The 12247-nt window shown below is 40.2% G+C and overlaps 1 protein-coding gene across 3 annotated transcripts in view; it reads right to left on the bottom strand.

The window, feature by feature from the left end:
• Nucleotides 1–4222: 4222 nt before the first annotated feature.
• lrrc4cb (leucine rich repeat containing 4C, genome duplicate b) overlaps nt 4223–12247 on the bottom strand; it is a 46678-nt gene continuing 38653 nt past the window's right edge. For all 3 annotated transcript variants that reach the window (XM_026160870.1, XM_026160977.1, XM_026160925.1), the window contains one exon: nt 4223–9087. In XM_026160870.1, the coding sequence (XP_026016655.1) occupies nt 7174–9060 (1887 nt within the window). In that variant the 5' untranslated portion in view covers nt 9061–9087 and the 3' untranslated portion in view covers nt 4223–7173. The remainder of the gene's footprint in view (nt 9088–12247) is intronic.

Below are 12247 nucleotides of genomic sequence, written 5' to 3'. Positions count from 1 at the left end.
CTGTTTATCATAAAAAATATCTCCTGAGAAATAAAAATAATTTCATTTGTGGAGCTAAAGCAATTACAAATGTCAGACATACCAGTTTTGCCCTTCTTCCTCTCCCCCTCTATGTAATCTTATGGTAACTGGTCTCAGTTTGTTACGGGTCAATGGGCACATGACGTGAGACAGCTTTCACACAAACTCTGCAGCAGAAAATGTGTGAACACTTTCCCTCAGGCAATAAAAAATAAATGATCACTTGTTTAAAGATGTCCTGGCTCAGAGGAGAATGGAAAGCCAAAGTGAAACTGGAACTTGGGTTCATAATCAAAAGGAAAAGAAAAATGCCATTATAATCAAAACTTTAATAGTGGACTGGTCATGCAACACAGAGCACCTGTATAAAAAAGCCCAAAGCCGACTGTACTTCCTCAGGAGGTTGAGGTCTTTTAACATCTGCAGGAAGCTCCTGAGGATGTTTTACCAGTCGGTGGTTGCTGGAGTACTTTTCTATGCTGTGGTGTGCTGGGGGAGCAGCACAGCAAAGAAGGACTCATCCAGGCTGGAGAAACTGATCAGGAGGGCTAGCTCTGTGGTCGGCATGAAGCTGGACACTCTGGTGACAGTGGCAGAGAAAAGGACATTAAAGAAACTGATGGACATTATGGACAATGCCAGACATCCTCTGCACACGGCCATTAACAACCAGAAGAGTCTGTTCAGTGACAGGTTGCTTCTCCCAAAGACAAGAACTAACAGACTTAAAAACTCCTTTGTCCCACACGCCATCAGACTGTTTAACTCCTCCCTGGAGGGGAGAGGGAGGGGAAACAGGAGGACAAAGGAGGGGGGAACAACTAAGCTGTAGTGCCTCTTCACCCCACTGTGCAATACCTTTTGTGCAATACTTTTGTAAATAGTCAACGGTGCAATAGACTCAATACTTGAAATGTGCAATTCACTTGTATTTTTATTTTTATTCCTATTTATTCTATTTATCCCCTTCGTATATTTTATTTATATTGTCTCTGTATTTATATATATATATATGTGTGTGTGTGTGTGTGTGTGTGTGTATTATATATATATATATATATATATATATATATATATATATATATATATATATATATATATATATATATATATATATATATATAATATTCTGTAACTCTGTAACTTCTGTCGGTGCTGTGCTTTTTTGGAAATCGAATTTCCCAGAGGAACCCACCCGAGGGATTAATAAAGTTCTATCTGATACTTGCTTATCTCTCCCTATTCAACAGTGTAAAAGTTATGTTTAGGCCATTTGTCAAACCATTATGTTTTACCATAACTAAACAGTACTATTAATCATTTATTTTAAAAAGAAATGTCAGTGTTTAAAAGAACCATGACCTAGATACCCATAACCTTTATACCATCAACATATATGGTTATACCTCCTTGGAAAGAAAGGAGTAGTTAAGTCGTCTTCTATTATAATTGAGAGATTAGGATGAAGGTGAAGATGTTTTTAGGAAAGCACTGATTATAACTGTTGAGCTCTCTTTACATTCTTTTTTACATTCTGTAAAAAGGGATAAAAAAAAATTCAAGGGAAAATGAAGATAGCGTCGGACCATTATGATCCACTAGAACAACTCGAATATTTCTTGGAATTAGAGCTGGCAGATTGAACGCATTTTTCTAAAACAACAACAACTACAACAACAACAAAAAATACTCTCTAATTAGGTGTGTTGATGTTGGCAGTAATAGTGGTGATGAATGCTGTCTCAAATGTCAGTCTAATATCCAAAATCCAGAAGTATTTAACTGTGCTAAGCACTGGTGAGTGCAAAAGCTACAGTGCGACTCACATCTATTTCACACTCATTGAACCGTTTAGTGATGGATGGGGACATTGTCATATTTGAAGAGAACATTCCATCTGAAAGATTTAATCATAAGCATCAGGTAATCACCCAGAACAACTCTGCATTGATTTGCAGTTAACATTTCCCCTAAGGCCCCAGGTACACGGGACTAAAGACTATTTGGCGACTGCCTGGTTACCACTGGTTTCAAGGGAAACATTTGCATTCCTTGACCAGCAAGTAGTTGCTTGAGGTTGTTTCCTGTTGCTTGGTGAAATCAGCTGCCTTTGCACCTAAAATCTCCTCGGAATTGTTTTGGTTGCTAACAGATTCCTGTGGTCAGCCATACTTTTACTTGGCCAGGCAACGATTGGCTTCTTCTGGTTGGCATGGCACTTTTTCAAGTTTCACTACTGCTAAGTTAGTCAGCAAGTGTTGGCAGACCAGCTGGTATCGTCCATGCAGGCTATGAGTGAACATGGCAATCTGTTAGCAATCAAAGCAACTGCAAAGAGAATTTTGGTGCAGTACCTTATTTGCAACCAATTTCCCATTGCAAAGGTGGAAAAACTACTCACCAACCCAACAGGGAGTACACATACACAAGTCACTAAATGGTTTCTAGGTCTCTATGAAGCCTAAGGTGGACAAGTTGTCTCAGTAACCAAATCAAAATGCGTCCTTGCAGGATAACAAAGCCACTGGATCCTCTGACAGCAGGTGTCAAAGATGTGGGATTTTTATAATTGGCTATCCTATTATGTCAATATCACCTTGAAGAAGAAAAACATTTCTTATGATATTTATCAAGCACTGAAAGAAAGATTAAAGTGACCATTAAGGATCGATTATAATGTGGCTCCTCAAGACATGCCTGGATTAATTAACCACCAAGGAGTATGTTGGTGCTTAATGAACCTAGAGGGGCCTTGGTGTCTCATATTTAATTAACTTATTTACCTGTGTCCCATGGCAAAGCATGGTCACACTGAGGCAACCTTGGGTGTGTGTATGTGTGTGTGTGTTTTTTCCTTTTATCTGCAAGCTGTTCTGTGCATTACGCACACTAGTTGTGTGGCTGTGCATTTACTTTTTCTGTATTTACCACAGCTATCTTCAACATCTAAGGCTGGACTATTGACTACAAAACAGAAGGTTCTTAAAAAAACCAAAACAAATAAAACCAAAGGCTATCCTTGAAAGCATAGTGAGGTTTTCCAGGATTTTCTTTCACTCAAAGTGTTTTTGTAAATGCTCTTCAACAGACTGTCAATTTTAGAAGACCGTGAATGCACCACACACACATCACCAGCAAGAGGGGAGCAGTCCTCCTCGTTAAGCTCAACGTACTGAATCTCCCCTAATTTTGGACAAAGAGCTCAGCCAAGTGTGGTGAAAAATAAAGCCCTGTTTTCACAGCATGTGTATTCTGTTTTTTAAACCACACTTCAATTAATGATCATCTGTTTCACTGTTTTTGAAAAAAAAAAAGAAAAAGTAATGGCCTTCATACAGTATACATAACCTGGAAATTAATGGGGTCACTTTTCAGTTTCAGAACTGGATTTGAAATCATTTCACTGTATCTGAGTGTTTCACCTCAATAAATTAATCATTAGGTGAATGAATCAATTATAATCTCAGAAAAGACATTCTAGCTTTCGAGATGAATCGTACAAGCCTGTCTGAATGACTCCTGCACCACAACGTGAGCAGCCATATCAGAAGCACTTTGTGAATGAAATGGAGCAATCCCAAAGGCAGTTGTGACTGTAAGCCATTTTGTGCTATTTGTGGGTGTCATAATGACAAGCGGTCTCTTCACTGAATTGTTGTAATTTTTCACACCAACCACGATTGTTTCTGGTGGAGATTTGGTTTAACGGATTTGACATTAAATACATTTTAAAGTGCCAGTGAGAGTAGCGCAGGCTATTGTTAGCGTATTCTTCTGACTCTCTAAGGTTCTGTGAGATCCTTTATTCACCACATTGAGTCAGCAGAGAGAGCAGGAATAGCCTATTGCGCTATTGGTTAAGGAATTCTCAGATTTGACAGCGTGAATCAAATGATTCTGTCAGACAGATGGGATGATTCATATTAGATAAAAGAATCCAAAAGGCTATGTATAATGCAGAAAAAGCACTTCCTTTTAAACAGATCCCCTTCCATCCTCTGACCTCATAAAATAAGCTACAGTACTTTTTAGTTTTGGGGGGTTTTTTTTCTCCAGCGCATTCTTGTCAGTTCAGACTTCTTTGAGCTGCTTAGCAATCGCTTTTGTTCGAGTCTTTCTTTACATGTGTTCATGTGCAAATGGGACAAAGACAGCAAAAATGGTGACAAGATGTCTGGTAATAATATATCCATGGAATCTATTGAAAAAAAAAAGAATTGCAATTTTTATTTGTATTCATGTACAGTATGAACTACAATCTCATGTATCAATAATTGAACATCATCCTCAGGGAAATTAGTTGGACTCCTTACAAGCACAGTCTCTTGTTATTTTTTTCTTTTGTCTTTTTTGTCATTTTTTTAAACAATCGAAGCACATGTAAAATTATGATCTGATTTTTTTTTCTTTTTTGCAATGTGTTTTTGAAAATATTTTTTTTTCCTTTTGTAGAAATTTAACCGTGTGATGAATACTCTCTCTGAAAATGAGAGAGAATGTCCCCAACATATAAGTATCCCTCCCCATACATGGACAGTTGGCAGAATAACACACAAGAATTGGAATCACCTTGGCTAAGGATTTTGCACAAAAATCAAGCTCACTCTGCTGGTATTTCAAGTCCAACATTCTGCATTCAGTCCTAAATCCATTCTGGCTTTCAAGGATCTTCAATCTTACACTGTCCAACTAAAGTAAATACCAATACAGAGACATTCCATTCATTCTGAATAACTCACAACCCTCGACCCAAGTATATATATAAAAAAAAAATCTGAACCTTGTTTTTTTCACTGTAGCCAGCGTCAACATTGAATCATTAAGCCACCAAAAGCATTGAAAAGGAATTGAGCACTGAAAAAAAATGAAACAGTGGAAAGGGAAAGAATGGTTCACTCACTGGCATTACCAATCAATAAATTCCAACCCTGACGGGGAACAAGTTACTGATTCTCTCTCATAACCAAGTCTTTAAATGCATATTTTCCGTCATGTTTGTTATTCGCCATCTAACTGCTATTGTAGAAAACAAAAGAATTCATTTAGAGAGAGCGAGAGCGGGAGAGGTTTCTGAATATTCAGCACTCCGTTCCCCTCATACTTCTAGCAGACCTCACAGAGATGAAAGCTAAAAAGGCAAGCGGAACTGCCTGGACAGCTATATTGTCAACTGTTTTTTTTTTTTTTGGTTACATCATGTGACGATTTACACTAAATAACTCAAACGCAGAGACATCATGTGTGGGTCATATCCCGTCCAGAGCCATCTGTAAATATAAGACTACGTTTCATTTTGCCAGTTTTGTCGATGATTAGATGTATTTGTGAAGTGGCCAGTGGGACACATTAAAATATGCTTGTTGCACAGACACCAAAGCGAAAGGCATATCTACCTCCTCTTACTTTCTGTACAAGGTCACTGTTTCCATGGCGACAGGCTGATGGCTAGTTTTTCCTCCTTATTTCTTATCTATTTTTTCACTCCTCTCTCTTCATATCTGCAATATCTCTGTTTGAAGACCCCTCGTGACCATTATAGGTCTGACTCCCTCTACCCAACTGCTGTTCTTCACTTTTCAATTCTACCTTCCCCTTTCCTTAAGCCTTCTCCGTTGAAAGACTAAATGAAAAAACGGAGCGTAAACAGACTACAGGAGAGACAATGTTTTGATGGTCTATAAATGATGCATCATCAAAGAGAGTGTGTGTGTTTGTTTTCCTCGAAGAAAAAAAGCCGAGTGGGGGTCGCTTCAATATCAAAGGCCTCTACCCCCTGTTAGATGTTGGGTAAAGGGAAAGTGAAAAAGTCTCGTGCTGTTTCCTTATCAGCTTTCCTCTGTTAGCCTGCAAATGAACTGCTGATACAGATTAATGAGCTATAACCCATCTTCCCTTATTTTGTTGCAGGTTCCTAGCTGCTTCACTGACTATGTTAGCTCCGTCTGCTTTAGTCTGACAGGGTCACACTACATTACAAAGCAGCCTCATTTGCCTCTTTATCTGTTCTAACAGATGGACTATCAGCGCCTGAGCTTGTGTGACCCTGGGGTGATGGCAAGGTAATGCGACACTGAGTGGACGTAGATCATTACTGGGTTAACAGGGAGGCTACAGACCACAGCCTTATGCTTCCCGTCATTTTCCTAAGCAATATTCTGCCATCGTGCGGCACATGCCGGTAGATAAAGCGAGACAAATGAGACATGGCGAGGGGTGAGGAACGTGCCCGAGCTACGCGACAGCAAGACAAAGAAGCAAGAGGACATGGAGGAGAAGAAAGTGAGGAGAAAGAAGACAGAGGGTAAAACGGCAACATGGAGAATTCATGGGGGTATGAAGAGGGAGGGGGAGGTGAAGGCGGAAAAAAAAGACAGTCAAGGTAAAGCGTCAAGAGTGTAAAGAAAAAGTAGGAGGAGGAGTGGGAGCAAGACCTTAATCTTAATTAAAGTGAAGGATATATGGCTGTTGTTTAGAAGCCACAGGGGAAATGCACATTTACTCATTTGGCAGCTTTGCTCCTCAGGCACGCTGGCTTCGCTGTGATATCATCCAGAGCCGTGCCATTAAAAGATCTAATTTTGTGTTGAGTGACAGCTAGAATAGCATGGCCAGGAAAAGAAAAAGTCATTTTATGTTTTCACGTTTCATAAACTTCCTTCAAATTGGAACTGGTGTGCTGCACTACTAAATAAATGCTTGTAAATACTTGGGCATTGTCCTTCAATAAACCGTGTTATCAGATAAAATGTAAGTAGTGAATGAAGAGCATTGCATTAGAGTTTAAGGCCAATGGAAATAGTGAATGCTGCATTTGATACCTTTCAGTTTCCGTTTTAGCAAACCATTCTTTCCCTTGTGCGGTATTACACAGAGAGATAGAGAGAGAGAGAGAAATAAAGTGAGCTAAAAAGCTATCACAAATTGTTTTTCTTCATTTAGCCACTAGACATATTTTTAATAAATAATCTTTGTTTTTGTAAAGACACTTTTTAAAGTTTCATATGTCGTCCCTTTGCCAAATGCTGACTAATCGCCATAATTGACATCAACTCTGTGAAGTCAATGGCATTCAATTTCTTTTATCTTTGCGTTTTGGTCCATTGTACTCCAAGTGTGTAACGGCTGATGCTGGACATTTAGTCAAATTTAAAATCAGATTTGGGTCTCTTGTACATTGTCTTTTGAGCAAGCTTGAATCAGTAAAGGTTCCTGTGTGGCTGAGCTGTGTATGGTACTGAGCATAGGAGGATGGTGATAAGAGCTCTTGTAGGTGTTGTAGTGGTTGTAGTGCTCCAGAGGGGGCAGCGATAGGTGTCTCTCCATGGCAGCAACACCTGCCAGCTCTTCTTCAACGGTAATGACCTCCATGGAGGAGGCAGGGCCATCGGGATCCTGCTGGTTGTGTTGCTTCCTCATCTTGTAGAAAATAACCAGCAGAACAGCAGCCATGAGTGTGATGGCCACGAAGCAGCCAATGATAATCTTAGTGGTTTTCATCACCTCATCCAGGGATCCCTCTCCCTCCGGATCAAGAACTGGAATGGTGTAAGTCCGCTCTGTGGTCCTTGTGGAAACAGGAGTACCTTTTGTTGTTGAGGAAGACACCCAGCCAAATGGGGGAAGTGGTGTTTGGCTATCCTCCCCCATCATGTCAGTGGTCTCAACTGTGACTGTGGTAAAATAGGTCACCCCACTGCTGTCCAAAGAAGTGACATTAAGCACAGCGGAGGCAGAAATGTTGCCTGCTGTGTTGCTAACCATACAGGTGTAAGTCCCAGTGTCCTGCATTGTGACGCTAGTAAAGTTCAGCGTCCCATCATTGAGGACAGACAAACGCACTTTGTAGGCCCCGTGAGTCACCAGTGAGCCGTTTGGTGTGAGCCAGCTGATGGAGGTCACCGAGCTTGTACGACATTTAAGCTCTGCACCCATGCCTTCGGTCACATTCAAGTCACTGGGTGGCTCCACAATAACAGGGACATCACACTGAAAGTAGCTGTGGTCCAGTTCTCCAATGTAGCGACCTTTCAACGCTGAGGGAGTATGGCAACGTGCACAGCAGCTGGTATTGGCTGGTACAGTTTCCTTCAGCCACCAGCTGAGCCACAGAATATCACAGTTGCAATTCCAAGGATTGTGATGGAGGTGGACCCGCTCTAAGCGATGTAACGGTGTGAAGAGGTCATGGGGTAGAAATGTAAGATTGTTATGAGCCAGGTTGAGCTCTACCAGTGACTGAAGATCGTCAAAGGAATTCCTCTCAATAGTTTGAATCTGGGCATGCATCATCCACAGCTTCTGGAGGTTCACTAGCCCTGTAAATGAACTGGGCTTTATAACAGAAAGCTGGTTACCTGACATTTCTAGCTCTTCAAGCCTTACCAAAGGTAAGATATTGGGGATCTCTTTGAGATTGCACATTCCCAGGTTCAGGTAGCGGAGATTGCTCAAGTCCTTGAAAGCCCCGTCAGAAATATAGGAGAGACGTTTGAGCTCACCTAGATCCAGCCTTCGAAGCGAGGGGACCCGGTTGAAGGCATAAGATGGTATACTTTCGATGGGGTTGTTTCTTAGCCACAATTCTTTCAGCTTGGACAAGTACTCGAATGCTCCATTGGGGATTGTCGTGAGCCGATTATCAAAGAGCTCCAAGGTGTTGAGGCTGGCCAGCCCATTGAAGGCGCCAATTTCAATGCTGCGGATGTGGTTCTTGCTCAGTTGTAGGATCTCCAGATGGCGCAGATGTTTAAAACTGTCCACCTTGATTACCTGAATGAGGTTATCCTGGAGGTTCAGGTAGCGAGTGTTGGTAGAAATGCCATCTGGAACATCCCTTAGACTGCGGCGCGTGCATATGACTTTGCTGAACTGGTTACTGCATGAGCAGACGGAAGGACAGGTCTGAGCACGAACCAGCCCAGCCACCACCAGGATCTGAAGGGCCAAAAGCAGCACAAAGAGGGGGTTGGATAGTGCCCCCTTCAGCCTACGACCTCTCATTGTCTGGCGCTGGAGGGAAGAGATCATTGTGTTCAGCATTCATAGTTCATCCGCTGTTTGTGTTCTCTGTAACGAGAAGAAGCAAAAAAGAATAACATTAAGTACCAGGAAAAGTAGCCGGCAATACATTGCACATGTTGTTATCATGTATGAAGGCAAACCCAATATCTTTGTATATTTAGACTGTTTGGTCACATGAAATAAATGGCACAAAGGTGGAACTTCAAGCTCTGAGAAATTGTAATAGGCATTTGTTTTTCATTCTTTTTTGGCATTTGGACTGAATTGTTGAATAAATTTATACAGTACATTGTGCAGAGAATAATGAAACAACAAGATCAAGAATTCAAAGCCTAAATTAATTGTCAGTATTACTCATTTGTGTATTGAAACACAAGTATTTTTTTAGCTCCTTAACTCTGGACTGTCCCAGATTTTCAAGCTTCACAGAAGCCGACACATCTACACAGGAGACTGAAAATGGAAAATGAGAACTTAGTATCTGCATCCCATCAGAGCCCGACCTGCAAATTTCTTGTAAGCCCCCTTCTCATTGGCATCATAAGACAGAAATTATTTAATAGAATAAAAAGCCTTAGTCATAAAAATTTCAAAAGAAGTGCAATCCACTGGAGTCATTTTTTTTTTCAGTGGAAGACAAGTCAGTAACACCAAGGCATTATGCTCAGTGAATATGGCACGGCACTGTCAAACACACTATATGAACGACAGTTAAAATTACTTTCTGTCCAAAACACTACTAAAAAAAGGTATGTAAAAAAAATCAATTTCTTCTTGGTTAAAAATGTGCTATAGGTTATATGATACGCAGCAGGTTTCATTTAATTTAATTTTGTTTTTACTCCAAAGCTTGAAAATGATCTTTAAGTAAGGCTTTAAAAAAGTGTTACACAATTACTACTTTTTCTTCATTTAAAGCAGCGTTCCAGCCCTGTTTACATTTTATTATGATCCAATGTATGGCTCAAGAGTGTGAAGAGGTCTTATACTGTCATTAAATAACTATAGCAAAATTTCTTACATCCAAAATCAAATGACTAACAAGAAACTCGTTACTCTGCTATCTTTGATTAGATTAAATTGGATTATATTAATCCAGTCACCCAATAGATCTACTTTAAGAATATGCCTGAGCATGCTGAAGATAAAAATAGACCACAAGATTCATACACATACAGCACAGCACAGCCTGTACCTCCCACTTTTACACTGCAGTGTGGATATGATGTTATTGCAACTCTGCCCCCCAAAGATGGTACCCTACAATAAAGTTGTACATGCAGTATAACAAACCTACCCGACATGTGGAGAAAGTATAGGTTTGGCAACATTGTGTCAACCTCTGCTGTTAAGTGATACACACGTCATCCTTCACTGCACTTAATGGGTTCACCAACAGCAAAGCACTCTTGACTTTTGCAAAAAACATTAACCTTGCCTACTGGTTCCTTAGATTTAAGTATTCTCCTTGTCTCTTCCTGGCTCTTCCAAGTGAAGTTATCTGTTAATCATCTCTTTCCATCAACCCACGAGCAAGGAGAAACAAGTATATTATGACAGGTGTTTTCTAAACTGTAAAAAATTGTTAACTGAGGCGGAAATGTTCTCCGGTGAGGATGAGTGGCTGACTTAATCAGTAGCAATGAGTCTACATGTGGCTTGGTTTTGCACCAGCCAGTCTGTCATGATAGCTGTGATGTAGTGAGGCTGTGGAGAGACGTGCCTCTGCTGGGGAATCAGATCGAATAAGGCCTCCCACTGGCAGGAGCTCATTTTGTTCGGCTGGAATTACAACAACCCTGCACTGCCACCTAAGAGAAGAAAATGTCAGACATGGCAAACACACTAATACTGATTATTTGCTGTCAATAAAACATCACAGTTTGCACTTCCACTTGAATGCTTAAAGAAAAGAGCATGTCATTGCCACTCCTGGAGCAATTGTACTTTTCGGTCACATGCCTTATTCATAAAGCACTTGATCTAAAACCAGTTTTATCAGCACAGGATGTCTCATTCCATGAAGAGATGGGACATATATTGCATAAGGAAAGGAAAACGCTACCAACATCCTTCCTGCCTTTGTTGCTGCAACACTGCATGGATTAATTTCATCTAGGCTCGCTCAACATGTATTCAGACTCACTAAAAGCAGTGGCTGCTTACATCTAAAATCCTGCCAGCAACATAAAAACACACCCACCCTTACTTCTGCACCAGCCGCCACTGGCATTGTGTGTGACACCACAGTGATTTGCCAAATGCATTTGTTATAATGAGTTTGTTGGAAAAGTGCTAGGGTAACATATGTCTCAATCAAGGTGTACACAGCAAGGAGAGCATTTAAATTACAATGTCAGATGATTAGAGTCTGTCAGTGTTGCACACTTGAAACAACAACATTTTACTCTGACTAGGAAAATGTGTTATAGCGGACATTTCCACACGCTGGGGAAGCAAGCTTGGCACAGATGTCTAGACACTGAATGCTTTCCAGTCAAGAAATTTAGTACTACTTGGAAAAAATAATCTCTTTTGTAGTCTAAATTAGTGAATATGAGAATAAATATGTTAAAAGTTCTCAGCACAAATCAAACTGACGGGAATCTTTGAGGATGAAATGCAACAAGAAACGTTTCATTACGGATCATTTGCATTTGTTGGCAGCTGTTCCCCTCTGAGTTGTAAGGGGGAACTTTGAATTGTTGTGCACATTTGCATTTCCACTTTTCCACAAAAAAAAATTAAAAAATAAAAGCTCACATTCATTAAGCGCTGTGTCGATCTCATGTTTGTCTTAAGATCATCACACTGATTTCCCACAGCTGATTTCACTTTGTGTGTTATTTACACTTTCAGTTTTTCTTTATTAAATGTAATGGTACAATAACTAAAGCCAGCTGAAAGAACAATAAAAAAAACTGTCTTCTATATTATTGCATTATTAACTTACTGCATTAGGGAAGAGTGAGTCAAACCAAAAACGAAGTCACATTGTTCATTAGACAATTACTAATCAGCCATTTGCAGTTGATCTGGTCTATATGAAATTGATAGAGTGGATAAAATATGGAGTGATATGAAATGTGGCAAGTATCTCATTGTGCTGGATAAAAGACGCCCGTGGCCACGGACAGGGCTGTCTGATGAACTGAATATCATCTTCTTAATTCATTCAATGCATTAGTGATTCATTGTATTTGCA

This window comes from Astatotilapia calliptera, chromosome 1 (genome assembly GCF_900246225.1).
Source record: "Astatotilapia calliptera chromosome 1, fAstCal1.2, whole genome shotgun sequence".
Lineage (NCBI taxonomy): Eukaryota > Metazoa > Chordata > Actinopteri > Cichliformes > Cichlidae > Astatotilapia > Astatotilapia calliptera.
The sequence above is the reverse complement of the archived record's forward strand: the minus strand, read 5'-3'. Positions and strand labels throughout refer to the sequence as shown.